This window comes from Peromyscus maniculatus, chromosome 8, assembly GCF_049852395.1.
Source record: "Peromyscus maniculatus bairdii isolate BWxNUB_F1_BW_parent chromosome 8, HU_Pman_BW_mat_3.1, whole genome shotgun sequence".
Lineage (NCBI taxonomy): Eukaryota > Metazoa > Chordata > Mammalia > Rodentia > Cricetidae > Peromyscus > Peromyscus maniculatus.
Genome location: NC_134859.1, coordinates 81,525,330 through 81,552,169, shown reverse-complemented (window position 1 = coordinate 81,552,169; position 26,840 = coordinate 81,525,330). Strand labels below are relative to the sequence as shown.

The following is a 26,840-nucleotide window of genomic DNA, read 5'->3' as shown; positions in this document are numbered from 1 at the left end:
GAGTGGCCAGAAGAGGGTGTCAGATCCTCTGGAGCCGGGTCCTGAGCTGCCTGATGTGAGTGCTGGGAACCAAACTCCCATCATTTGCAAGAGCAGCAAGCCCTCTGCCAGCAGAGCCACACCCCCAGTCTCCTGTGTATCGTTTTTCATAAAGCAGAATCATTAATTCCTTGAGTTGCCATTAAAGTTTCCCTATTGACTTTCTTAGAAATTGCATCGTAAAACTAGTCATCTGGGTGGATTTACCACTTCTCTCTGGAATGTTCTTCCAGTCTCACCTTCTGGACCAAAGCTTAGTATCCAGGAAACCTTATCCTATCAATAAGCAGTGTATAATAAGCTCTCAGCCCTGTCCCTGCAGAATGCATATCCATGTCTGAGACAGGTTGCAGGGTGCAGTCCCCAGCGCATAATGAACTCTACACAGAGCACATACACTTTTGTCTTCTTTTTAGAACCCCTATAAGCAAAGGCCTACAATGTTTAGAAAAGGACTTCTTTTCCAGAGGAACTTCTAAGCTAGAAACCACCAAGAGATGCATTTTCTTGGCTTGCCTGGCATTAATTACTGATGCGTGCACATGTTTTGCACAGACATTAATTCATGCTCCTTAAAACAAAAAGGAATGGCAAGTAGATCCAGCAATCTGCTCTTTAGTTTATTGGTTATGACTGTATCGACGGTAGCTCAGTTCCTACAGGATCTTAAAACAACTTTATATTGAAGTATACTAAAGACCCAGAAAAGCATGCTTTTAAAATTTTATTGATTTACTATTATTGCTGTGGGGCACATTCACCTGAGTGTCAGGTCACACATGTGTCGGTCAGGGGACCACTTTGTGGAGCTGGTTCTCCCTTCTCCCTTCAAGTGGGTTTGGAGGATTGAACTCAAGACTGTCGGGCTCCTGGGCAAGCACTCTTGCCCATCCTGCTGCCTCTACAGCCCTACAGTATGCTTATTTTAAGTGAGTATTGGTGAGCGAGCTGGGCCACCCAAGGCCTTACACATCTAAGCCAGTGCTTCGCTGCCGCTCCCTCCTCAGCCCTTTGGCTTTGTGTTCCCTTTTGTTTCCTTGTTGTCGTTTTGAGACAGGATGTCATATAGTCAAGGCTGGCCTCTCTCACTGTGTAGCCAAGGATGGCCTTTAACCCTCGATCCATCTCCCTCAACCTCTGGAGTTACTGGGATCACAGATGAGCACAACCACGCTTAGTATGTGTCGTATCCAGGGCTTTGTGCATGTTTTGGAAGCATTCTACCAATTGAGTTATACCCCAGCCCTGTTTATTTATTTTTAATTGGTGGATGGTGGAGTTGAGACAGAGTCTGTAGCCCAAGCTGTCTTGGAACTTACCGGGTTAACCAGGCTGTCCTTGAAGTTGGGATAATCCCCTGACTCTGCCTCCCGAGTACTGATTGGAGAGCACCATCATGCCCAGTTCCCCCAACCCTGTTGAATTTTGTCTGGAGATGGGGTCTCACTAAATTACACAGGCTATGTGTAGTGTGGTGGTACACCTGCGGCTTGGGAGGAGGTAGGAGGATCATGAGCTTGTGACCAGCCTGGACCACTCAGGAGCTTCAAGTCATCCTCAGTTTCGTAGAGAGACCAAGGAAGGGAGAGAGGGAGAGAGGGAAGGAAGGAGGGAGGGAGGAAGGGATGGATGGACAAGTGTAGTTGCTGGTCTTGAACTTCCAGCTCTCCTGCCTCGAGCTTCCAAATAATTGGGATGGTTAGGACAAAAGCTATGTTCACCCATCCACCCCAATACTCTAAATTGAAACGAGATTTAGTCAATGTGGCCGTCTTTGGGACACAGGTCACATGCCCACCGGGGCACAAGCATTCACTCAGACATATGAAAAAAGCACACACACACACACACACACACACACACACACACACACACACACACACAACACACACACCCTGCTCCGTTAGCGTAGCCTCTCTTCCTTGGAAACTCTTGTCTTGTCTGTAGTTTTTCCTGCTTCAGGCCATGTTATTTTTGGAATTGTAGGTGACTGCAAATTTAGAAGGATGAATGCCTTTATGCCTTCAACCTTAAAGAGAAGTAAGATAGTTATCTCTGCTTTCTAGGTAGACACTTCTGTAGGCTGCGAAGTCAAGGGGACAATTGCAAATGGAGGCAGAGGTGCCAGGCTTTCTTGTGGGCTGGAGTCAATAGTCCTTAGCAAAGGCAACTTCTAAATACCTCTTACAAGATTGTAGGTGTGAGGCACCACTCCCCACACTGTGCCTTACCCTCCCTCCCTCCCTCCCTTCCTCCCTCCCTCCCTCCTTCCTTCCCCTCCCTTTTCAAACCCCATCCTCTCTGCAAGAACACGAAACACTCTTAACCTCTGAGACATCTCTCCAACACCCCTTTTTATTTTATTTTAATTTGCCTTTAATTTTGTGTGTTTTGAGATGGGGGTCTTGCTGTGTAGCGCAGGATGGCCTCAAACTCTTGCTCTTGCCTCACTCAGCCTTCCAAGAACTGGAATTACAGCCTCACCATGCCTGGGTGAACATTTATTTATTTGTTTATTTTTGTGGTCCTGGGGATCAACCTAGGGCTTTGTCCACATGCTAGGCCAGCGCTTTACCACAGAGTCAAACCCAGTCTTTTCTTGTTTGTTTGTTTCTTGAGTCCAGGTTGGACTATGAACCCCAGGCTGTCCCTGAACTCACTTTGTATCCCAGGCTGGCCTGGAGCTCTATCTAGGCAGTGAGTGATGTTGATTAAAGGGTTTTTGTGGCAGAGTCTCTTGTATCCCAGGCTGGCCTCAAATTTGCTATGTGGCTGAGGATGATCTTGACCTCCTGGCTTCTACCTCCTTAGTACTGGCGTTGCAGGCAGGCACCACCACACCTGGCTAGGTTTTGGTGACTTCTGAATTATGTTGTTTGAAGGGTTTTCTGAGGAACTTTGTTTCCTTAAGCCTTTTGGACAAATGAGGACCACAGAGGGTGGCCCCATAGGCTACAAAAGTCTACGACATCCTTACTCTACTAGATCGCCAGAGAGTTAGACACATTTTTACTGCTAATACGTTTATAATAACTTTGTTCGTGAGAATCTTTGAGAGCAATCTACAGCAGTTTCATGCATGGATTCTGCTGCTTTACCATTCTTATTCCAAATATCTCTAAGAAAAATGGATATTTTTCTCTATGTGGGCAATCTACACTATACATTTTGTTAATTGTGCTGAAAAAATCTCAACTTCCAGCAGGGGAGAGATTTCAGCCACACTCCTGGTTGTCAGGGTTCTCTTTCCTTCCCATGATCCTTTGTTTTCCCAGTCTTCCTAGCTCGCTTCACTCCCTTCTACCTCCTGTGTGCTGGGATTAAGGGATGCCACCACACCTGATTCTGATGTCTTTTATATGGTATTATTTTTATGACTCATTCAACTTATCTGGTTCCAGCATTAGGTCCTTTCCTGTCCTTCCTTTATGAAGTTACCGGCGGTAATTCACTCTTGACCTTTTTTACTAGTGGTGAGCATTTGGACAGTTTCCATATTGGAGATGGCACAAATATGCCAACCTGGCTCATGGATGTGTGTGGTCCTGTCTCAGCTTGAGCTGTCAATCTTCAGAGACGGGGTTGACAAGCCTAGTAGCTCTGCATCATTTAAAGTCTCAAGGTGCCTGTCAGACTCAGACTTAGGTGTATTTTGAAGCCAGTGGGTAAGTCCAGTGAGTCACTAAAGAGGACTTTAAGGAAACGTAGCATCCAGAGAAGGAAGTACAGGCTGTGTTCTTAACCACAGCCAAAGCCTGTCATCCACATGGCAAATCATAGCAAATTAATTACTTGGCAAGCACTCTCCCCTCCCTCCGGTTCTGGGGAGCTAACTGCGGACTTTATGAAGGTCAGGCAGGTGCTCTATAGTAAGCCACAGCCCAGCCCTTATGTAATTGTTGGAATACTTTCTGTATCAGTATTTTTTCCCCTTTCCCCTTTTTTTTTTTTTGGAGATTTTTATTTAATTTTATTTTATGTGTTTGGATATTTTGCCTGCATGTATGTCTGCATCGTCAGAGGCCAGAAGAATGTATTTGATGCCTTGGACTGGAGTTACAGACAGACAGTTGTTAGCCACTGTGTCAAGGCTGGGAATTGAACCCGGGGACTCTGGAAGAGCAGTCAGTGCTCTTCGTCACCGAGAAGTATCTCCAGCCCCTTGTTTTTTTGTTTTTGTTTTTTTAAGACGTTTCCGGAATTTTTTTTCAAGTGCTTTTTTGAGGAATTGATTGTTTGTTTCTTTGTGAAAGGGTTTCATCATGGAGGCCAGGCTGGCACTAAATTCACAGCAATCTTCCTGCCTCAGCTTCCTCCCAAGTGCTAGGATTCCAGGCATGCATCATCATGTCTAGCCTTTTCAAGAGTTTTCTGTCTGTAGCTGGTTGGTTCTTCAGTGAAGAAGCCAAGGACACAGAGGGCTAGCTGTAGCTTCCCTGAAGGCATGCATCACATCATGGAGTCTGGGCCCACAGGTCCCATGTTCAGACCCCAGTCAGGTTGACCTACATCTTGCCCAGACATGGCAGTTCTGTTTGGGCCAGGCTCCAAGACCATTTCTACAAGATCTCAGAGCAGGGAAACTCCTTCAAGCTCTTGGCATCTTCCTCCCTCCCTCCCTCCCTCCCTCCCTCCCTCCCTCCCTCCCTCCCTCCCTCCCTCCCTCCTTCCCTCCCTTCCCCCTCCCTCCCTGTACCAGGGCCTGGCACATGCTAGGTGAGTGCTCTACTGACAAACTACATTCCCATGCCTCTTGCCACACTTTCTTCTCCTCCTCTTCCTCCTCCTCTCCTCCTCCTCTCCTCCTCCTTCTCCTTCTTCCTCTCTTCCTCCTCTCCTCCTCCTTCTCCTTCTTCCTCTTCTCCTCCTCCTCCTCTTCCTCCTCTTCTCCCCTCCTCCTCCTTCTCCCCCTCCTCCTCCTTCTCCTCCTCCTTCTCCCCCCCCCTCCTTCTTTTTCTTTTTTACTAAATGAGACAGGACCTCATGAAGTCCAGGCTGGCCTCAGACTCCCAGACTAGCCTAGGATGACCCTGACTAGGATGGTCCTCTACAGCCACCAGGTCTTGTTTCTGTGACTCCTGGTGAGCAAACCCAGGGCTTCGTGCCTGTTAGGCAAGTACTCTACCCACAGAGCCACAGCCTTAGCCCCGTCCCTTAACCATCTCAACAACTTGTTTTTGTGTCTAGAACAGCACATTCCACAAACCTGAGGAGAGGGGCAGGCTGTGAAAAGGAGACAGGCTGTGTAAACAGAGGGGCACTAACCAAAGTAAAAACAAAGGACAAGAGCACAGTGTGCGGCGTTTCAAATCCGCTTTCCTTGTAAAGTTGGACAGAGACAGAGCTATGGAAAAGAACTGATTAGTTAACAGCGGGGTTACTTGACGTTACCCCACCCCCACCCTCAAAGCCTTATCCATGAAAGCTCTCTACTACGGAGTTCCACGCCTGTCCCAAAGGTCACCGAGTGTGTGTGTGTGTGTGTGTGTGTGTGTGTGTGTGTGTGTGTGTGTGTGTGCATTAAGACAGAGGGGGCATGCAGACTCAAACAGACCTGTGTAGGAAATAAAGCTATTATCTCATTATCTCATTTTTCTGGCTTTTTAAATTTTCAGGTAAATGGCTGATGTTTTATTTGATGGCTGGGAGCTTTAGACAGAGTGACTTTGTTTTTGGTTTTTAGTTTTATTTGCCAGAGCCCAGGGCAAGCAACTAACTCTAAATCAGGATCTCCTGTAATTTGTTGTCGGGGTGGGGTGGGGTGGTGGTGGTGGTGGTGTACATGCATGTTGAGGGAGGGCAGAGGTCAATTTGAGTGCCTTAAATTGTTTTCCATCTTGTTTATTCATGGTGTGTGTGTGTGTGTGTGTGTGTGTGTGTGTGTGTGTGTGTGTGTGTATCAGAACACAGCTTGTGGGAGTCAGTTCTCTCCTTCCGCCATGCAGATTCCAGGGATCCAACTGATCATTGGTTGAGGCAGCAAGAGACTTCCTGCTGAGCCTTCTCTCTCTCACCCGATGTGAAGCTCATAGCTTTGGGGGGGCCTGGCTGACTCCTCTCCCCCAGTGCTGAGTTGACAGGCATCAGCTACAGTGCCAGCTTTTTACATGGGTGCTGAGGACCCACATCCAGGTCCTCATTCCTGCATGATAAGAGCTTTGTCGGTCGGCAGAACTGTCTCCCCAATTCCAGTCTCCTGCCATTTTTTACTGAGCAGTTTGACCACTTGTTTTGAGTCTTTGGGGTGCTATATTCCTACAATTGTTAGGTCACGTGGTGGTTCTATGTTTCACTCGTGGGAGAACTGCCCTCTGTTTCCCACAGTGGAACCTGTTCACACTCTCACCAGAAATGGACGAGGATTCCAATTTCTGCACATCGTCATGACACTTCGGATCACTTACTCAGGTTTTTTTTTTTTTTAAATCTACTTTCTCAGTAAAAAATGAATCATACCTCATAATAATTGACACACACACGTTCATGGGTGCAAGGGTGCACATGTTTGTGCTGGAGGTGTGTGCACGAGCATGTTATGTGGAGGCCGGATAACTCCAGTATCATTCCTCCTCAGCTCTGTCTGCTTTGGTTTTGAAGACAGGCTTTCATGGGCCTGCTGCTCTCTGGCTGCCCAGTGAACCTAAGAATCGGTTTGTCGCCATGCAGTGGTGGTGAACGCCTTTAATCCCAGCACTCTGGAGGCAGAGCCAGGAGGATTTCTGTGAGTTCGAGGCCAGCCTGGGCTACAGAGCGAGATCCAGGACAGGCACCAGAACTACACAGAAAAACCCTGTCTCAAAAAAAAAAAAAAAAAACAAAAACCCAAAAAATAAAAAAGAATCGTCTTGTCTCCTCCTCCTCCGGGTTAGGATTACAAGTATATACCATGGAGCTCTGCTCTATGTTTGTTTCTTTGTTTGGTTGTTTTTTTTTCTTTTTTGTTTTTTCAAAACAGTTTCTCTGTGTAACAGTTCTGGCTGTCCTTGAACTCACTCTGTAGACCAGGCTGTCAGTTTTTGTTTTATTTTGTTTTGAGACAGAATTTCTCTGTGTAGCCTTGGCTGTCCTCAAACTCGCTCTGTAGACCAGGCTGGCCTTGAACTCATAGAGTTCCTCTTTCCTCTGCTTCTCCAGTGCTGGGATTCAAGTCGTGGGTCACCACCAGAGCACCCAGCTTTTTACATAGGTTCTAAGGATCGAACTGGGATCTTCACGCTTGTGTAGTAAACAGTTTCCTGACTGAATTATCTCCAAAGCCCCTCAGAGAGTGTTGCATGTTGTATATTTATTGGAAAGATGTGTGTGCAGCTGCTTTTTTCCCCTTTTATTCAGTGTTGAGAATTGAGCCCAGGGCCTCATGTACATCAGGAAAACTGTCTTCCACTAAGCTGGGTCCCTAGGCCCTCTGTCCATGTCAGCTGGTTGTTTGCTGGGGTATTTCGTAGGTTCCAGATTCTTGGGCTGCACATGCAGTCTGAACACATGTGTTACTAACACGGAGACATGAAGAGAATGTTGTTTTTCCTTTAACTTCCTTGTTCTCAGCTTCTCTTAGGAAAACAGATCTGGACTTGAATTCCCACACACGAACTCTCTAAGGGCATTTGGCTTCAGGCCTGGCCACAGAGGGCCTTGGGTTTTGCAATCCCTATTGAAGCTGCATAGTTACTTTACGTTAGTTTTGGAGAGAGACTGACCGGCTTTGCTGGCCCTTCTCCAGCTCTTTCAGCTTATCCCATATGCATTAAGAAACTCGAATGTAGCAGCTCCCCTTTGGGCCAGGTGTTGAGGGTGTGTGTGTGCAGAGAAGGAAAATGCTCAGGCCTTTGAAGTGACTAAATGGCCGGGGTGGTTCCTGTGTTTATGAGCAAATTACACTGCTATGGGTTTCTAGAACTCTTTTTTTTTTAACATTTTATTTATTTATTATTTTATGTTTTTGATTTTTATGTTTTGTGTGTTTTTGCTTGTGTGTGTTATCTATGGACCACATGTATGCAATGCCTGTGGTGGCCAGAAGAGGGCGTCTGAGCCTCACCCCCCCCACCCCCCACCCCGTGTCTAAGGGTTTCTACTGCTGTGAAGAGACACCATGACCACAGCAACTCTTAGGAAAACATTTTATTGGGGTGACTCACTTATAGTTCAGAGGTTCGGTCCACCGTTATCACGGCGGGACATGGTAGCATGTAGGCAAGATAGCACAAGGGCAGACATGGTGCTGGGGAAGGAGTTGAGAGTTCTACGTCTTGATCCACATGTAACAGGAAGTGAACACTGGGCATAGTTTAGGTATAGGAGATAGGAGTCCTCAAAACCCACCCCCACAGTGGCACCCTTCCTCCAACAAGGCCACACCCCCTAATAGTGCCATTCCCTTTGAGGGCCATTTTCTTTCAGACCACTCACTGCACCCTGGAACTAGAGATACAGAGAGTTGAGAACTGCCTTGTGGGCGATGGGAATTGAACCGGGACTTCTGAAGGGGCAGCCGGGTGCTTTTAACTGCTGAGCCTTCTCTCCAGCCCTGAGTTCCTAGAACTTTTTTTTTTTTTTTTTTTTTTCTAGACAGGGTTTCTCTGTGTAGCTTTGCACCTTTCCTGGAACTTGCTTTGGAGACCAGGCTGGCCTCGAACTCACAGAGATCCGCCTGCCTCTGCCTCCCGAGTGCTGGGATTAAAGGCGTGCGCCTCCACCGCCCGGCTTGAGTTCCTAGAACTCTTAACTCTTTGGAGAAACTGCTAGCACCCCCTTAATACTGCGCTACCCTCTTGTGTCGCTTGATAGAAGCATGGAAAAAAGGAACAGGGAGGTTAGATACTCCCTGACGATCGGACTCGGGATGAAGGCGAAGGGCGGGCAGAGCAGGCCTAACGGTAACTCTCGCAGCTGCACCGGCTTCCATCCCCAGCTTAGCGGTTCCCATCCTTTTTGACCCTTGACATCTTTGCACATCAGCCTCCTTACCTTGAGAACGGGTGATTATAATTCTCACCCGTACTTCTTCATGGTTGGGGCTAGCCTGGCACTCACATGTAGCTCAGACTGGCCTCCTCTCAGCAGCCTTCCAGGTGCTGGGATTACAGGTGTGTGCCAGAGAAACCTGTTTTCTGAGGGTGACGGAAGGAGATGGAGTCTCTTTTCCGGGGACAGTCTGTCTTGGCTGACGTAGGACATCCTTACTGGAGTACCAGCTCCTCTTTGCCTGTTGCCCTGTGGTGCTTGAGGTCACCGTGTGGTCCAAGCGCTGCCATCCTTTGCTGGATGCGACAGCCTCTGCTTTGCCACAGCATCTGAAAGTGGGAACCTGGGGGCCCTGCCTGGGGAGTGTGGGACTCTTCTTTTCTGGGCACACAGCCGCTAACTCAGACCTGGTACCACCGTCCGGTTCTTAAACCCCTGGCCTGTTCTGTCTTTGAATTTCTGACCCAGAAGAGATAAACTGGCCCATTGAGGAGCCAAGGCATTGGTTCCCAGTTCTGGGTCCCACCATGAGCTTCACTGGTTCCCCGGGAAGAACCACAGTGACTGTCACCCTCCAGGAGGCAGGAGCTGGGGGCACAGGTGTGATAGCTTTTTGTGGTATCTGCCTGTCTCTGCATCAGGTTCCCCAGCCACCCCCGGTCACCTCATCATTTCCAGGGAGGTGCAGGAGGCTCTTGCCCCAGCTTATGATGGCCTTGACCCCATCCTGCTGCTTGCAAGTTAGGCTCGAGGTTAGGAAAAGAGAGCAAGGGAGGACAGGAAGTTTACAACACCTGGAGAGGGCCTGGGGATGTCGTTCAGTCTTCAGCAGAGAATGAAGCTGGGTGTGCTAGTGCATGCCTGTAACCCAGCACTCAGGAGGTGGAGGCAGAAGTTCAAGGTTATCCTCTGCTAAATCATAGTGAATTTGAGGCCAGCCTGGGATACATTAGACCTTATTAAAAAAAAAAAAAAAAAAAAAAAAAGGTCTAGAGAAAATCTATTGGTCCTCAATATACCAACATATTGTCAACAACTGGATTGCTAATTAGCTAGGTGTGCCAGAGTGTTGGTGCCAGCGGGGCCCAGCCTGGCACCACTCCAGTCCATGGTTCCTCTCTCCACAGCTCTGGAGCGGTGAATTGCACCAATCCCTTGCCCATCGGAGGCCTCAGTTACATTCAGGGCCACACCGACTCCCACCTTGTCAACAAAACTGTGGGTGGGTGCCTGGATGCCACAGCACAGAAGTTCCCCAACAGAGAGGCCTTGGTTATCCTCCATGAAAACATCAGGCTGAACTTCGCACAGCTCAAGGAGGAGGTAAGTACTGACCCTGAACCTTCCAAGAGCAGCCGCTGGTCCCTAGCTGTTATAGTTGAATGGAGCACCCAAGAGAGTGGGTGGGTGCATGCCCGTGGGGCAGTGTGCTGGGAACCCCTGAGGATCCTACTGTTGGCGTTAGGAGACAGAGGCAGAAGTGATCTAGATGTCTCTTGACCCAGGGGTTCCTGGAATATTTGTTTACTGTGTTGACTCCTTACCTTCACTGTGTTGAGTCCACCGAGGCCTGGCAATACTTTTGTTCCTAGTGACTCCTGGGCTAAGAGAGAGATTAGGATTCAGAGATCCCTCCTGCTTGTCTCCACCTCACCTGTCTTCCCCATCTGTTTATACCAGGTGGACAAAGCTGCTTCTGGTCTCCTGAGCATTGGCCTCCGCAGGGGTGACCGGCTGGGCATGTGGGGGCCCAATTGCTATGCATGGGTGCTTATTCAGTTGGCCACTGCCCAGGCAGGCATCATCCTGGTGAGAAGGGGTTTACCTGGCACCACTGGGTATGTGGAGGGATGTCGTTCAAGGGGAGCCTCTTAGATACAGAACCAAACCCGTGTCTGTCTGGCTTCCGGCTTGGTAGTGCTTTTACCCAAGCTTCGCCAAGGAGCCCTGGCAGAGTGTCGGATGCCGCTTTGCCCTTCCTGAGGGGTGCAGTGAGAGAGTGGGACATCTACCCAGGACACCGACATACACTCTCTGTTCCCCCAGGTGTCTGTGAACCCAGCCTACCAGGCCTCAGAACTGGAATATGTCCTAAGAAAGGTACCACTTGCCCCTGGTGGGCAGGGGAGTTTCTCATGATGTTTTATAGAGGCCGATGGGATGAGAAAGGACATGCTCAGTGGATAACATTACAGAGTGTCTCTCCTCAGGCTACATATGGTTGGGAGGAGGTCTTGGCTCCACAGAGTGTGTATGGATCAGCCATAAAGCTGGTGTGGATGTTAGGGGTGGAGTGTGTGTGTCGGGGTAGTGTGTGTGTGTGTGTGTGTGTGTGTGTGTGTGTGTGTTAGAGTAGAGTGCACCTTAGTGCATTGGAGGCTGTGTGTGTGTTGCTACATGGGTATGTCTGGATAGCTATTCAGGTGTAGGAGAAAGAGATCAAGACATTACTGATAGCCCCTAAGTCTGGGCTTCCTGCTGATCACAGGTAGGGGGACTTCTCCTCCCACAGGTAGGCTGCAAAGCCATCGTGTTCCCTAAGCAATTCAAAACCCAGCAATATTACAACATCCTGAAGCAGATCTGTCCTGAGCTGGAAAAGGCCCAACCAGGGGCCTTGAAGAGTGAGAGGTGGGTATGTCCTGGGTTTGTGGACTATCAAGTGACATCTCAGACTCCTACCTCCTACCCAAGGTGGAGCTGATGTCTTCCTGGGCTGTCTTCTAGCCGCATGTCACCATCCCCTCTGTCTCCCAGGCTCCCAGATCTGACCACAGTCATCTCAGTGGATAGCCCTTTGCCAGGGACCCTGCTGCTGGATGACGTGGTGGCAGTCGGTAGCAAGGAGCAGAATCTGGCCCAGCTGCGGTACCACCAGCAATTCTTGTCCTGTTACGACCCCATCAACATCCAGTTTACTTCGGTAGGACAGCGGTCTCCAGTCCCAAGCCTAGATGAACCCTGTGCCCTGGCCATGTGGCCCCGGGGATGGAGAGATGGTAGAGAAAGTCAGGAGAGCGACACTCTCCTGATTCCGGCCTCCAGCCCTCCTCTCTGCCTCCTCTCTGTTTTTGTTACTTGACCCTCCTGGGTCCTGTTGCTTCCAGCCCAGAGCAGATTTACGGGAGTCACCAGGGCTGGGAGAGGTGGACCTCATGGAGCCTATCAAGGGGAATGAGGCCCAGAGAGGGAATTTCTCCAAACCCATGGAGCTAGTTAGTGGCAGATCCTCTGAGCCACCTTATATGACATGTAAACTGGACAAAGGCAGCCGTGTGGCGTGCTCTTTTGCACTTCTGCACCCTAGCATCGGGGCCTGCACAGCTCACTGTGCGTAAGCAGAGGGAGGGGATGGAGTCAGGACAACCACATCCTCCTACTCTTATGACTCTTAGCCCCCAGCTCCTCTGAGCAGTGGTCAAAGATGGGAAGGGAACATTGACCGAAAGGCCAAGCTGTCGTCACTTGCTTATCTTCTTAGGGGACCACTGGCAGCCCCAAGGGGGCCACTCTTTCCCACCACAACATTGTAAACAACTCCAACATGATAGGCCAGCGGCTAAAGTTGCACACGAAGGTGAGATTGGGATGGGCCCTGGTGCGGGGCAGGGTGGGCCTGCTTGTCGGGCTCCCCCTGCTGGCCGGAAGAACTGACTCCACGATAGACCCAGCCTCCTGTCTCCATCTCCAGACTGCAGAAGAGTTACGATTGGTCCTGCCCAGCCCCCTGTACCACTGCCTGGGCTCCGTGGGGGGCACCATGGTGTCTATGATGTATGGTGTCACTCTCCTCCTGTCTTCTCCAAGCTTCAATGGCAAGAAGGCGCTGGAAGCCATCAGCAAAGAGAAGTGGGCATTGGTGGACAAGCCGCCTGTGGGCTGATGAGACCCTCCAAATCCTCACTCCTGGACCCTTTTCTGAGATGCTTCCTTCCTCCAGCCAGGAGACCTGGGATGGGGGGGCGGGGCTAGAGGGCCGGGTCCCACCTTGAGCTTCTTCCTGTTCACTGAGAGTTCTTGGTGGAGAGGGAAGGGGGGGGCCCTCTCACTTCTAAGCCTAATCTTGAGACCTTCCTTTGTGCAGAGGCACCCTCCTGTATGGCACCCCCACGATGTTTGTGGATGTTCTGAATCAGCCAGACTTCTCCACTTATGACTTCTCATCTATACGTGGAGGTGAGGAACCAAGGCTTGAGGCAGGTCAGCTTCCCTGACTCTGGTGAAGCCAGTTTCTTATGTAGACGGCAGAAAGGGACACCATAGAAAGGTAGCCGAGAGGAAGGTGTCCCTGGATCTGGGCCAACCTCAGCTTTTATGTGGTGTGCCAAGGCTCAGGGTCTCTCTCCTTACATGAGCAGGTGAAAGGGGTCTAGCGGACTAAAGAATGAGGACATGTGTTAGCTCCTCTTGTTTTTCTGTGATACTGAGGATTGAACCAGGGGCCTCCTGCATGGCGGGCAAGTGTTCTGTGACAGAACTGTGTCCCCAGCCCTTTACTGAGTGTTTTTGAGGCAAGATCTCACTAAGCTGCCGGAGCTGCCCTTGAACTCACTCTGTATCCCAGTCAGACTTGGAACTTGCAATGCTCCTGCCTCAGCCTCCCAAGTAGCTGGTATTCCAGGCCTACACCACCAATCCCATCATTCCTCTCTTCCTGATTCAGGTGTGATTGCTGGGTCCCCAGCACCCCCGGAGTTGATCCGAGCCATCATCAACAAGATGAACATGAAGGAGCTGGTGGTGAGTGGTGGTCAGAGCCAGGGGACGTCCGGGAAAGGCCAGGCCTGTAGTGAGTAGGGACTGACGAGCCAGACCAGAAGCCCCAAGGTGAACCTCCAGGTTGTTCTCCGCTTCCTGGAGCAGAGGTGAGGCCAAGCTGTGAGCTTATTAACCAACGCCTGGTGAGGTGTAGGGGAAATTGATAGGGAGTGAATATTATACACACATAAAATTATGTTTATAGGAATCCGGGGCAGAGATGCAGCATGGGAGCAGGTGCAGCCAAGCACTGTATCCTGTTAGCACGTCCTGGCAGGCAGGGACTGGGGACATGGGCTTGAAACCCTTTCTGGCAGTGAGGGTGGGACAAGGGCCTGGTGTTTGTTTCCAAATGGCAGGGGAGGCGGGAACTGGGGGAGGTGGTTAGAGGGGTGTGGCCACCCCAGTGACCACTGCATTTTGGCTCTGAGAGACTCAGGGTAGGGAGTTCTGCACTGGCTTCCCTGAGAGGAGCCACGCATGGTGCCTGGGGGAGGCGCTGTGTCCTCCCTTGGACCCCATTAGGTGGAGCTGGGGTGGTAACAAAGAGTCCAGGGCTCCCTGCCAGGATGTGTCTAGGTGTGGGCAGCTCTGTGCATCTTCGGCAGAGGCTGTGGGCGAAGGTGTGGATGGTAGGGGAGAAGTCAGTAGTCACTCCAGTCACTCCAGTCACCAGGACTGGCTCAAACAGGACCTGCAGTAAAGGAAGGACGGTTGTTAGGTCTTCAGTCACCCAGATGGCATCAGCGAGAATGGTGGAAATCCTAGGCCAAGCCCTTGGAGGGGGAGACCCAGTCTTCCCCTCCTTTTCCTGTAAGACAGGGGGTCTGATCACCCCTCCAGAGATGGCGTCATGGGAGGCAGCAATACCCTGGCTGGAATCTCCAGAGGCAGACAGTGGTGGCCTCCCCGCCCGGCCCCCACCTGTTTAATGGCGGCCAGCTTTCTTGGACCTCTTGGTGGGGGATTTGCAGCTGCGGAGGGCGTCTGTGTCACGAATGCGCTGACCCTTGAACTTGGCTGGTGAGGAGCAGGTGGCATCTGGCCGAGAAGTCTTGGCTTCCAACCACCTGCGGAGACAAAGAGTTGCTGGACTTGGGGAAGCTGGGTGGGGATGCTTGGGGAAGGGGCAGTGACCAGGATGGACTCGGCCCTGGAAAAATCTGGAGCTGTCATCTTCATTGGACAAGTGAGAAAACTGAGCCACTCGGTCCCAGACCCACTAGGTAGCCAACTAGGATGTATGTCCAGGCTGTCCTAACACAGGACCTTCATGCGAAGGAGAAACTGGGGACATGTGGAGGAATATGCTCACCGCCGAAGGCCACGGAGCTGGCAGGTGCATTTCCATGGGTTGCTGGCAAGAGTGAGGGTCTCCAGGTTGTCGAAGGGGAAGGTGGAGGGCAATTGGTTCAGGCGATTGTTCTCCAGATGGACGTGTTTCAGTGTGGTCACACCCAGGAAGGCACCATCTGAGATCTGGGAGGGATGGAAGGCAGAAGTGAGAGAGCCTCACCTCCAGTCCAGGCTCTCCTAGCTCTCTCCTCAGAGGCCGGAGGCCTGGACACAAGCAGCCTGTTGAGGAGCTGCGATTTTCCAAGAAGAATGACCGAGTTGTCTAGATGATGTAATCCACAACACCCTTTGGAGATGGAAGGTGTCCTTTCCAATACGTAGATGGAAAATGTTCAGGCCTTTGGCCAGGATCACCTAGCCGGTAAACAGTAGCTGCAGGGCCACACCTTGCCCCCCACCTCCAAGACAGTACCCTCCCTGCACAAACACTGGTCTGGGGAGCAGCCAGAGCTTGGCTCGGAGAACCCAGGCTGGCACACAGTGAACCTGGTTAGTGTTTGGTGGGATGGGCAGTGAGCCCAGGCTCCCCACATCCCCAGGGTCCCAGGATTTCCCCCAGTACTGTCCTCATTGCTCCTCTGCCCTCTGCCAGATGCTATTTGTGGAGCCACCTTGGTGGGGACTTTGGCCAGGATGGACGGCTCCAGAGGAAATGTATTGGTGCCCTCATCTGAGCCCTGGTGCCACAGTTCCGGTCTGGGCTCCCCATTCCAAATTGTTCCACTGCCCACCACTCTGACACTAGGGTGGTCTGCCTTCAGCTGGAGTGAGGCCAGGCTGAAGAAGGCCCACAGAAAGCTCTGTCTACCCAGACAAGGTTACCCCAGCCCAGATTGGCTTCTGCCCTGAGCTCCCTGTCTGTGTCCTCTCTCACAGCCTAGGTTGGGATGTGACATTCTCTAGTAACAAAACTGTCCTCTATTTTGTTCTGGTCCTGGCCCAAACCTCCTGGCTGAAACTGTGTGCCAGGGGGGTGATTTTCTAGTTCCAAGAAAAGGATTTTGCTCCTACATAGCCCCACCTGGCTAGACTGGTCAACCCAGTGGGGGATGAGAAGGGGTAGAAGTCTAATGACCGTGGAAGACAAAAGTCAACACTATCTGGGGGACAATGAGACAGTCAGTCTGTTCTGTGAGGAGACACTTTGGGGGGTGTGCCCAGGATCACATGTGTTCCTTCACGAGCCCCATGAGCACCAAGCCTGCACCTTGGTGGAGCCTTTTGTCTGTTTCCCTACTCAGTTGAAATGGACCTCAGGTTGCAGTAAAATTGGGTGTGTTCGGGCCCACAGAGGGGATGGGGCATCCATCAGGGTCTCTGAGGGTACGGAAGAAGTCCCCTAAAGGCATCCCCTCCGCCACTCATCCTCCAGCCCCTCATTTTACCTTAGCACACTGGCCAGCCCCGCCAGGAACAGGGACTCTTTGTGAGTCGGAGTCACTCAGCCTCTCTGTAAGGTACCTCAGTGGACAAACCTTCCTTTATGGGATGGCAGGCTTATTGGAGACCGGGAAAACGGCAGAGGAAGGGCGGAAGGCTCGACAGGAAGAGATGCCTGCTGCTCAGTGTGGGGTTTGGGGGCAGACGCCTCCCCAGAGGCCATTTGTGAGACCAGAACAGCCCATCTCTTATAAGGAGGAGTCCCGAGAGAGCGTTACTGAGAAGCATAGTGACCAGGTGAGGGAGAGAGCGATAGGGGTTGGGTGATGTGTCAGAGTCTGAGAGAGGTGGCAGGGCTCCTTGCTTTGATGATAACTGGGGGGGTGGGGGGGGAATAAGGAGTCCAGGAGGAGGGACTAGGCTGGCCTCCCAGCAGAGAAGGAGCGAGGACTCTGCAGCCAGGGCACTCACCTTCTCCAGGTTGGTGTCGTCTAGCCAGAGGGTCTCCAGGTATCGGCCGAAGGACTGGAAGGCGTTGTCTGGGATGCTCTTCAGAGGGTTGTGGGACAGCTTCAGCTCCTCCACCACCCGAAGTTTGCTCAGGGCAGCCGAGGGGTAGCTAGAGAGCTGGTTCTTGTCCAGGTGGAACTTGGCGAGGTTCTCCACATCCTCCAGGGCGCCGGGCTGCAGGGAACTGAGGGCGTTTTCTGACAGGTAGAGCCAGCGCAGGTCCTTGGCGCCCTGGAAGGCTCCAGCTCGCAGCTCTCGGATTTTGTTATTGTTGAGCTGCAAGATGAAGAGGTTGACCAGAGGGGAGAGCAGCCCCCGGGGCAGCTCCGAAACCTTGTTGTGGTCTAGATAGAGGTAAGTGAGTTCAGTCAGGTCGTCGAAGGCTCCAGCTCGCAGCACCCGGATGTCATTGTGGGACAGGTACAGGTAGATGAGCTGCTTCAGGCCTCGGAAGGCCCCGGCGGCCACCTCGCGGATGTTGCAGTGTTGCAGGTGCAGCGAGACCAGGTTCGGCATGGTCCGAAACGAGTTGGCAGCCAGCACTGGGAAATTGTTGCGCTGGAGGTTGAGCAGTTTGGTTGTCTCTGACACCTTGGGGATCTTCTGCAGCCCCACCTTGTCACAGATGACATGCTGCAGGTCGCCATGGCAGTGGCAGTTCTGGGGGCAGGCGGCCAGCGCCGGCAAGAGGATGGCAAAGAAGCTCAGACTGAGGAAGAGCACGCGGGCCATGGCCGGGATGCCTGGAGTCAGGGCTGGGGGCTGCGGCGGCGGCCCGGCGCTGGCAGCGGCAAGTCCTAGATTCTTGGGTCTCTCGGCCCATTTATAGGGCAGCCCTGACCGCAGCTGGCAGCGGAGCCAGCTACTACGTGGAGCATCGAAGCCACTGACTTAACCCCCTCCCGCCCAGAAATGCGCCCCCTGTTCTCGATGGCAGGGGGCTCTTTCCACAGCAGGAGATCATGCGTAGTGTTGGGGACCCTTTTCCCGAGCCCCCGCCCCTTGCTTCCGGCTCGCAAACTCCATGCATCACTTCTCCCTATCCTCCTCCACCTGGACCCCCCACCCTTCTGGTGGGGCAATAGATGTGTTGAGGACCTCTGAATTTCCACTGGGCAGAGGGAGGCGTTCCCAGAACTTATTTATTTGCTCAAGTTTGAGACTCCACGTCCCCCTCCCCCATACACCCTTGGCAGACAGGTCACCCTGGGCTCAGGGAGGGAGGAAGTGGGGCCCGACAGCCGGATGCGTCTCGCCGCTGTCTGGCAGCGGTGCTTTAATGGATGGGGCTGTTTGTGCCCTGCAGGCGAAGCGTGCGAGCACCTCTGTGGGTTGGGCTCCGCTTCTGGGTAGACCCTCCTCAGTTCACCCCAAGGAGATGGGAGAGCTGGTTAATGATGCTGGTTGACAATGGTCCTCTCGCCTCTGCCCCTCCTCCGAGTCCTGTCGCCAGGCCTGTAGGAGCCCAGGTTGTGGGCTTTCCCATGACCCCTCTCTCTTAGTTCTGGGCTTCCTAGTCTGTCCTTTGCACCCGCGTTCCCCTTTTCTAGGGCTGAAGGCTAAACAGAGAAGTGGGAATTGGTGTGTGTGGGGAGTGAACCACAGGCCACTGGACAAGCACGGTTGCACATTCCCCCCCTTAATCTCCCCAAATATCCCCATTTCTGGATCCTCCCCTCCCCCGTGGTTAGGGACCCACCCCTAAGGGGGTCGCACAGTGGCGGCCCGGTGGCGCCAATGTGTACTTGGCAGAGGCCAGACCTGGGCAATGACCCCAGGACTGTGTGAGCTGGTGGGAGGTGGGGTGCTGGCTACAGGCGACAAACCTGGGCCAGATGCGAGGCTGTGGGCAGCCCCGCCCTAGTGGACCCGGCTTCTGTTCACTCGCCAGCCACACTGTCTGGAGTCCTGTGGAGAAGGCTGGGTGAGCAGGCAGGTTACAGTTTTGGCCCAGGGCGAGCTCTGGATTGCCTGGCAAGAGGTGCTGTCTGTTTTGGGAGGTGGTAGAGGAACCATACCCCAACTATGCCAGAACCACACCACCTGACACACAGGAATGGAGGCCACCAACAGAGACCTGATAGAGTACAAAGTGTCTGGACCTCATGACACCCAATACATAGTTATGGGGTTTGGTCTCCAGGCCTGTTCTTCCCTAAGCTCCCCTGACCCCTTTGCCTCTAGAATGCAGGGTGTGTGGGTCTTTCTTGGCCTAGAATGTTCTCTGACGGTATTTAGGCTGGTTGCTAGTTTTTCTGTTGCACAGGATGTTCTAACCACTGGAGGTGCCACAGACCTTTTAAATTCTGCTGGGGCTATATTTTTGTTTTGATGAAAATAAATGCATAGGAAAGTCTCCAGAACTTCCAGGGGCGCCCATCCTAAGACCAGGCGCTTGTCCCAGGTTGGAGGGGAGTTGTGTCTGTGTGTCTGTACGGCTCCCAGCTAGATCAAGCAAAGCAGGCTGGCTTTCTCATCAAGTTTATGGGGCCTTTGGCTAGGAAGAGAGGGACAGAGGATGTGGTGGCCTGAAATCGAGAAGGTAGGACTGAATCAACCTGGAGATGGGAGAAAAGAAGTATGGGTACTGCTGATGCCAGAGGCCACAGGCGCCACAGGGGAGTGACAGAACCCTGGCCATTAGAGACTGGCTTCTATTCTCAAGTTTGTTTTAGACCCGGGGCCCTGCAGAGATCTGCACTCCTGGCTCCTGACCTCTGGCTCCTGTCCCCTCACCCCGGATCTCACCATTCAGCTCCCCAGGGTAGGTCATCTCAGCCCTCTGCTCTCACTCAGTTCCCTCCAAGCCGTCTTTCTGGCCCCTCTAGGTTGCTTATGGAACCACAGAGAACAGTCCCGTGACCTTCATGAACAACCCCGAGGACACCCTGGAGCAGAAGGCTGAAAGCGTGGGCAGAATTATGCCTCATACGGAGGTGAGCCCCCGACGGATGCCCCCAGAGCTCACCTCACACCACTTGAGGACAGTTGGGGCTTTCCGCCAGGCATCCAGACACCTCGCTCAGCTATAGAGGGCCCCAGCAACGGGGGCTTGCTGGACCTGGCCCGGCTTTGTGGGTTGAAGCGAGGAAGGGGAAGAGCTGGAGCAGCCGCCCCGAGCAGCCGCCAGCTGCGCCTCTCCTCAGCCACCCTTCCTGTCTGAGGTGTGTTTTTGCCAAGCCCACTGTCTGTCTTGGGGCAGCGAGACCAGTCTCAAAAATGAGCCAGAACAGAGATTTTTTTTTTTTCCTTACGCAGCTCTTACTTCCCTTGGGCCCTGCCTCTTCCTCTTTTGTCTGAGCATAAACTCTTCTTTTCCCAAGCTCTCTGTCCCTGGAAGGCCCCTTACACTTCAAAGGCCCGGGACACTCCCCAGTCTCAGACTCCTGGCTGTGACTCCTCTGTGGCTCCAATCATGTAGCTTTATTCGGCTATTACTGAGTGTCTGTGCCTCTGGGATGCACCCTGGGCACTGTCAGAGAGACCTCTTTCTCCCGTCCCCGAAGTGCAGACATGGTAACGGGCAGACCCAGTTTTCCTTGGCACATTGGCTGGGGCTCTTTGTCTACTAGGATTTCGGGTTCTCCCTCTCCTGATCACATGGCACAGCCATTCTGTCATAGTCGCTTTCTTTGCTGCCTTGTGGGAAGTGAGGGAGACAACGATCTCCCCTTCTACATGGCTCATAATTCAGCATCTGGCCTGGCACTCTCCGGCCTCCTTCAAGGCTGCTCACTACCCATCCCTGTCCCCTCCGGTGTGAAAATACAGCAGGAATTTAAAAGGCGGGTGGCACCCCCTACACACACACACACACACACACACACACACACACACATACACACACTCACTCACCCTCCCCATGGTTCAGGCCCAGTGTGGGTCTCTCTGCACGCCGATGGGTCTATTCTAGCTTCATGTTCTTTTCCCTGGTCTGGGATGAGTACACCCAGCAGCTTCTCATTTCTGGGGGGGGGGGGGAGAAAGGAAAGCTCCCCCCACCCCAGTCCCCAGGGAAGCCAGAGAGTTGGAAGCTCAGGCTGGAAACTGACCTGCTGTCTCAGGCCCAGATCGTCAACATGGCGACAGGGGAGCTGACCAAGCTGAACACGCCGGGGGAGCTGTACATCCGAGGCTACTGCGTCATGCAGGGCTACTGGGACGAGCCGCAGAAGACCTTTGAGACGGTCGGACAGGACAAGTGGTATCGGACAGGGTGAGATGGCGAGATGATGTGGACGCTGGCTCCCAAGCAGGGCTGGGCTCCTGAGGCTGAGCTAGGAAACTAAACTACACAGAAGACCTTTGAGACGGTCGGACAGGACAAGTGGTATCGGACAGGGTGAGATGGCGAGGTGATGTGGACGCTGGCTCCCAAGCAGGGCTGGGCTCCTGAGGCTGAGCTAGGAAACTAAACCAGCACACGGAGGCCATGGGTCCCTCTTGTCCTAGAGACTTGGTTTCCAAAATTCGTCTGGGCACAAATAGTGGTAGCGCTCTTGGATGCTACGTGTGAGGCTACAGATTCAATCCCCAGTAGCGTGGGAATGTGGGGGATGGGGAGAAGAAAAAAAAAAAAAAACCAAACCCTTGCTGGAGATGTATCTTAGTTTCCAGTGTCCTTTCTAGTACAGTGAGGTGCTGGGCTCAGTCTTCAGCACCACAGGAACTAGCACGGGGCACACAACTGTAACCCCAGCACTTGGTAGAGGGCAGGGTCATCCTCAGCTACAGAGTGAGTTGAGAGCCAACCTGAGCTGCATGAGACCTTGTGCCCAATAATGGAAAAAAGAATGGGTTGTGGATGCAGTTCAGTGGGTAGGGTGCTTGTCTTGCATGCAGAGTCCCGGGCTCCACCCATAGTGCCACATAATCCCGGGCATGGTATGCGCATGTTTGTAACCCTAGCGCCTGGGTGGTGGAAGCAAGAGTATTAGAAGTTCAAGGTCACTCTCGCGTGACCCTGTCTCAAAACAAGCAACAAAGAAATTCCCCTAAGTCAAAATGTGTGTCATGGGGGTGAACCCACTTCTCACAGTGGTGAGACCCCGGGGCATCACACGACATTTGCGCCCCCAGAGTCTGAGCCCAGAGTCTTCAGGGAGTTGTTTGCTATTCAAACACAAGGAAGGACCTCTCCAAGAGCAGCCAGAGCTCTTAACTGTTGAACCATCTCTCCAGTTCCTAGATTTCTCTTCCTTCTTGCCTGCCTTTCTTTCCTCCTGTCGTTCTTTCTTCCTGAAGCTGAGGCCTGAACCCAGGGCCTTGCAAGGCAAGTGCTCTCCCGCTGAGCTAACCCCCCACCCGTGCGTGCGTGCGTGCGTGCGTGCGTGCGTGCGTGCGTGCGTGCGTCATGTATTAGATCCGCACATTCGCCGTCCACGCCTGCTGTGCGTCAGTGCTGTTCCCAACCTGATGGATGTGGGAAGCAAGCTGAGGAGGGGCCTCCTTCTTCCCACGTGTCTGGTGGAAGAAGACAGATCATGTCAGACATCAAATAAATCAAATGGGGTCACAGGAGAGGAAGTGGCTGTGGTGGAGAAAGAGGATTTTCTTAGACCAGGGTCAGAGAAGGCCTCTGGAAACATTTGAGCTGAGACCTAAATGACTCAAAAAGAAGGCATCCATAAAGACAAGCTAATCTATAAATAAGAAGACGGAGAGAATGGGGTAGGTGCTGTGCTGATTTTCCCCCCTTCTTCCAGCCTAGCCTATAGGTTCCAAAGACGTTTTTTGTTCCTGCGGGGACTTCTAGAATCTAGAGCAATGGGGGACACATAGTAGATGCTCAATAAATGTTTTGTGACTGGGTGAACAAGTGAGCTAGCGGACTAGCACCCTAATGCCGAGGTGAGATGCCACTCCCAGGTTTCTTCTTCCAGAGACATCGCCACGATGGATGAACAGGGCTTCTGTAAGATCGTAGGCCGCTCCAAGGACATGATCATCCGGGGCGGTGAGAACATCTACCCTGCAGAGCTGGAGGACTTCTTCCACAAACACCCACAGGTGCAGGAAGTGCAGGTGAGGCACCGTGAACCCGGTGGTACCCCAGGATTAGCTGGTGAACAGGAAGGGGTTTGCGTTAGGCTCCTGTTGCTGTGACGAAACACCATGATCCAAAGCAACTTACCGTAGTCCATCACCCAAGAGAAGTTGGGCTTGGGATTCAAGGCAGGAACCTGGAAGCAGGAACTGAAGGAGTGCTGCTTGCTCCCTGTGGCTTACTCAGCCTGCTTTCTTATAACACCTAGGACCACTAGCCTAGGGATGGCCCACCCACAGTGGGCTGTCTCCTCCCACATCAGTCATCAATCAACATAGGCTTCCCCCGAGGCCAGCCTGGTGGGGGCGTTTTCCTACGTGAGGTTCTCTCTTTCCAAATGACTCTAGCCTGTGTCAAGTTGACTTTAAAAATGCGCCAGCCCAGGGTTGCGGTGTGGTATTTGTCTTTGACCTTCGATAGGTGGTCGGAGTAAAGGACGCGCGGATGGGAGAGGAAATCTGTGCTTGCATCCGGCTGAAGAGTGGCGAGACCACCACAGAGGAGGAGATCAAAGCTTTCTGCAAAGGGAAGGTGGGACCCCCAACTGCCCTCACTCACTCACCTGCCTCTCCCTGTCTGTCATCCCTGGTGTGTGTGGGAGGGGGGTGGGGGGGTGGGGGGGGTGGGGGGGTATGTTGCCTGATGAACCCAACCTCCCAGCCAAGGGAGCGCTCTGACCTTGGCCAGCCTCACACTTCCCTCTCCGGTCTGCAGATCTCTCACTTTAAGATTCCCAGATACGTTGTGTTTGTGGACAGCTACCCTCTCACTATCTCAGGGAAGGTGTGTAAGGTGGAGGGAACTGGAGAGGGGGTACTGGAGAGGGGCAGGGCAGGGTGGGGTCTGGCGGGCCCAGTTGCGGAAGGCCCAGTGGTCCCACCTCTTCCTCCCTCCATAAGGAGCTGGTGAGGCTGGCAGAGGAGGGTCCAAAAGTCACTTCGGGGCTTTCTTGGGTTTTGCTCTTGTCCCCCCTCCCCCACTGTCATTTCCTAGGCAAACCAAGGATGGTTGGTTACCATGGTACCAGAGCAGCAGACGCTCACTCTTGTCTTTCTTCTAGATCCAGAAATTCAGACTCCGAGAGCAGATGGAACAACATCTAAAACTGTGAAGCAAAAGAGGGACCTCCCAGAGCCCCTCAGTCCTCCACACAAAGGAGGGACCTCCCAGAGCCCCTCAGTCCTCCCACACAAAGGAGGGTCCTCCCAGAGCCCCTCAGTCCTCCCACACAAAGGAGGGTCCTCCCAGAGCCCCTCAGCCCTCCACACAAAGGAGGGTCCTCCCAGAGCCCCGCAGTCCTCCCACACAAAGGAGGGTCCTCCCAGAGCCCCTCAGCCCTCCACACAAAGGAGGGTCCTCCTCAGCCCTCCACACAAAGGAGGGTCCTCCCAGAGACCCTCAGCCCTCCCACACAAAGGAGGGACCTCCCAGAGCCCCTCAGCCCTCCACACAAAGGAGGGTCCTCCTCAGCCCTCCACACAAAGGAGGGTCCTCCTCAGCCCTCCACACAAAGGAGGGTCCTCCCAGAGACCCTCAGCCCTACCACACAAAGGAGGGTCCTCCCAGAGCCCCTCAGTCCTCCCACACAAAGGAGGGTCCTCCCAGAGCCCTTCAGTCCCCCCACACAAAGGAGGGTCCTCCCAGAGCCCCTCAGCCCTACCACACAAAGGAGGGTCCTCCCAGAGCCCCTCAGCCCTCCCACACAAAGGAGGGTCCTCCCAGAGCCCCTCAGTCCTCCCACACAAAGGAGGGTCCTTCCAGAGCCCCTCAGTCCTCCACACAACGGAGGGACCTCCCAGAGACCCTCAGCCCTCGTACACAAAGGAGGGTCCTCCCAGAGACCCTCAGTCCTCCCACACAAAGGAGGGTCCTCCCAGAGACCCTCAGTCCTCCCACACAAAGGAGGGTCCTCCCAGCCCTCTCAGGCTCTCCTGAGCCCTCCCCACGCCCCTTGTCATCTTGAGGACTTGGCATAAAGAGTCCCCTGTTTGGCCAGTGTCTGGTTGGTGTGCTCTCTGCAGCTCCTGTGGGGTGGAGAAGGGAAGAGAGGAAGGGAGCCAGCTCCTTCAGATCAGCCCTTCAGGCCCTCTGCTGGACATTACCTACTTAATCCAAGCCGCACCCTGTCCCCTGGAAATCCCAAGGCCTTCCTTTTTCTTGTCTGTCTTTGTGTGTGTTGGTTTGAGACTGGATCTCCCTGTGTAGATTGTACTGGGATTCACTATGTAGACCAGGCTGGTTTTGAACTCACAGAGATCTCATTGCTTCTGCTACTGGAGTGTTGGGATCAAAGTCGTGTACCACCATGCCTGCCTTAATTTTTGTTTTTTGTAAGCTTTACTCATTAATCGTTGTTCAAATTGTTGCTACAGATTAGTCCAGAAATAAATATTGCTGTGTTTTCCCCCCAGCACTGAGAATCATAAAGCCCCTCACAGGATAGATAAGGACTTTTCCGCTGACCTATACTCCCAGCCCAATAATTATGCAATTTTTTTTGAAATAACAGATTTGAGGGCTGGAGAGATGGCTCAGTGGTTAAGAGGACTGGCTTCTCTTGCAGAGGATTTGAGTTTGATTCTCAGCATCCGCATTGGGCAGCTCACAACCACCTTAACTCCGGCTCCATAGAACTGCATGCCCTCTTCTGACCTCTGAGGGCACACCCCCACACACACCACGTGATATATACTTACACAGACACACGTAAATAAATAAAAATAAATCTGTAAAATAACAGCTTTGTTGAGCAATAACTCACATCCTATCCAGCTCACCCACTTTAAAGCATATTTTCCTCCAGCATTTTTTTTTGTTGTTGTTGTTTTCGAGACAGGGTTTCTCTGTGTAGCTTTGCGCCTTTCCTGGGACTCACTTGGTAGCCCAGGCTGGCCTCGAACTCACAGAGATCCGCCTGGCTCTGCCTCCCGAGTTCTGGGATTAAAGGCGTGCGCCACCACTGCCCGGCTCCTCCAGCATTTTTTATATCTGAATGTAAGTATAACTATCACCAAAGCCAACTTTAAACATTGCCATTACCTCCTAAGGATACTCTCTAGGGGTTGGAGAGATGGATCAGTGCTAAGAGTACTGGCTGCTCTTAGAGAAGACGTGGGTTTGTTTCCCAGTACCCTATGGCAGCTCATGACCATCCATAGATCCAGTTCCAGGAGATCCAGAGCCCTCTTCTTACCTCTGTGGGCTACCTGGTGTGCATACAATGTACAGGCACATACAAGCAAAAACACTTGTATACATTAAATTGATTTGTTTATTTTTATTTTATGTGTATGAATGTTTTGCCTGCACATATGTTAATATACCTTGTGCATGCCTGCTGCCCTGGGGGTCAGAAGAAGGTGTTGACTCTTCTGGAACAGGAGTTACAAATGATTATGACCCTCCATGTGGGTGCTGGAAACTGAATCCAGGTCCTCTGCAAGAGCAACAGGTGCTCTTAACCACTGAACTACCTCTCCTCTGTTTCAAATATAGAAAAGAAAGCCAGGCGGCGGTGGCTCACGTCTTTAATCCCAGCACACGGGAGGCAGAGGCAGGCAGATCCCTGTGAGTTCGAGGCCAGCCTGGGCTACCAAGTGAGTCCCAGGAAAGGCGCAAAGCTACACAGAGAAACCCTGTCTCGAAAAACCAAAAAAAGAAAAAAGAAAAGAAAAGAAAGTCTGTGGTCTTACTGGGTATGGAGGTATATGTTTGTAATTCCACTACTTTGAAGGCAGAAGCAAGGTGATTGCTGTAAGTTCAAGGATAACCTGGGCTACATAATAGC

At 52.4% G+C, this 26,840-nt stretch overlaps 2 protein-coding genes across 3 annotated transcripts in view; one reads left to right on the top strand and one right to left on the bottom strand.

Annotated features, from left to right (window-relative positions):
• The window catches only part of Acsf2 (acyl-CoA synthetase family member 2), a 42,366-nt gene extending 16,576 nt beyond the window's left edge, over nt 1–25,790 (top strand). Inside the window, exons 2-17 of one of the 2 annotated variants that reach the window (XM_076543187.1) lie at nt 10,131–10,326; nt 10,684–10,812; nt 11,050–11,103; nt 11,516–11,634; nt 11,761–11,926; nt 12,485–12,580; nt 12,695–12,852; nt 13,088–13,179; nt 13,667–13,743; nt 19,836–19,943; nt 21,072–21,223; nt 22,890–23,031; nt 23,474–23,584; nt 23,768–23,836; nt 24,114–24,178; nt 24,217–25,790. In XM_076543187.1, coding sequence (XP_076399302.1) covers nt 10,131–10,326; nt 10,684–10,812; nt 11,050–11,103; nt 11,516–11,634; nt 11,761–11,926; nt 12,485–12,580; nt 12,695–12,852; nt 13,088–13,179; nt 13,667–13,743; nt 19,836–19,943; nt 21,072–21,223; nt 22,890–23,031; nt 23,474–23,584; nt 23,768–23,836; nt 24,114–24,164 — 1,720 coding nt within the window. In that variant the 3' untranslated portion in view covers nt 24,165–24,178; nt 24,217–25,790. Of the gene's footprint in view, nt 1–10,130; nt 10,327–10,683; nt 10,813–11,049; nt 11,104–11,515; nt 11,635–11,760; nt 11,927–12,484; nt 12,581–12,694; nt 12,853–13,087; nt 13,180–13,666; nt 13,744–19,835; nt 19,944–21,071; nt 21,224–22,889; nt 23,032–23,473; nt 23,585–23,767; nt 23,837–24,113; nt 24,196–24,216 lie in introns of both variants that reach the window. The other variant, XM_006971949.4, reaches the window with a different exon arrangement.
• Chad (chondroadherin) lies at nt 13,937–17,833 on the bottom strand. The gene is made up of 4 exons (XM_006971948.4): nt 16,969–17,833; nt 15,077–15,240; nt 14,686–14,831; nt 13,937–14,455 (listed from the first exon to the last, which is right to left on the bottom strand). Exons 1-3 carry the CDS (start codon nt 17,737–17,739, stop codon nt 14,690–14,692), a joined length of 1,077 nt encoding a protein of 358 aa, XP_006972010.1. The 5' UTR covers nt 17,740–17,833; the 3' UTR covers nt 13,937–14,455; nt 14,686–14,689.
• Nucleotides 25,791–26,840: the final 1,050 nt, after the last annotated feature.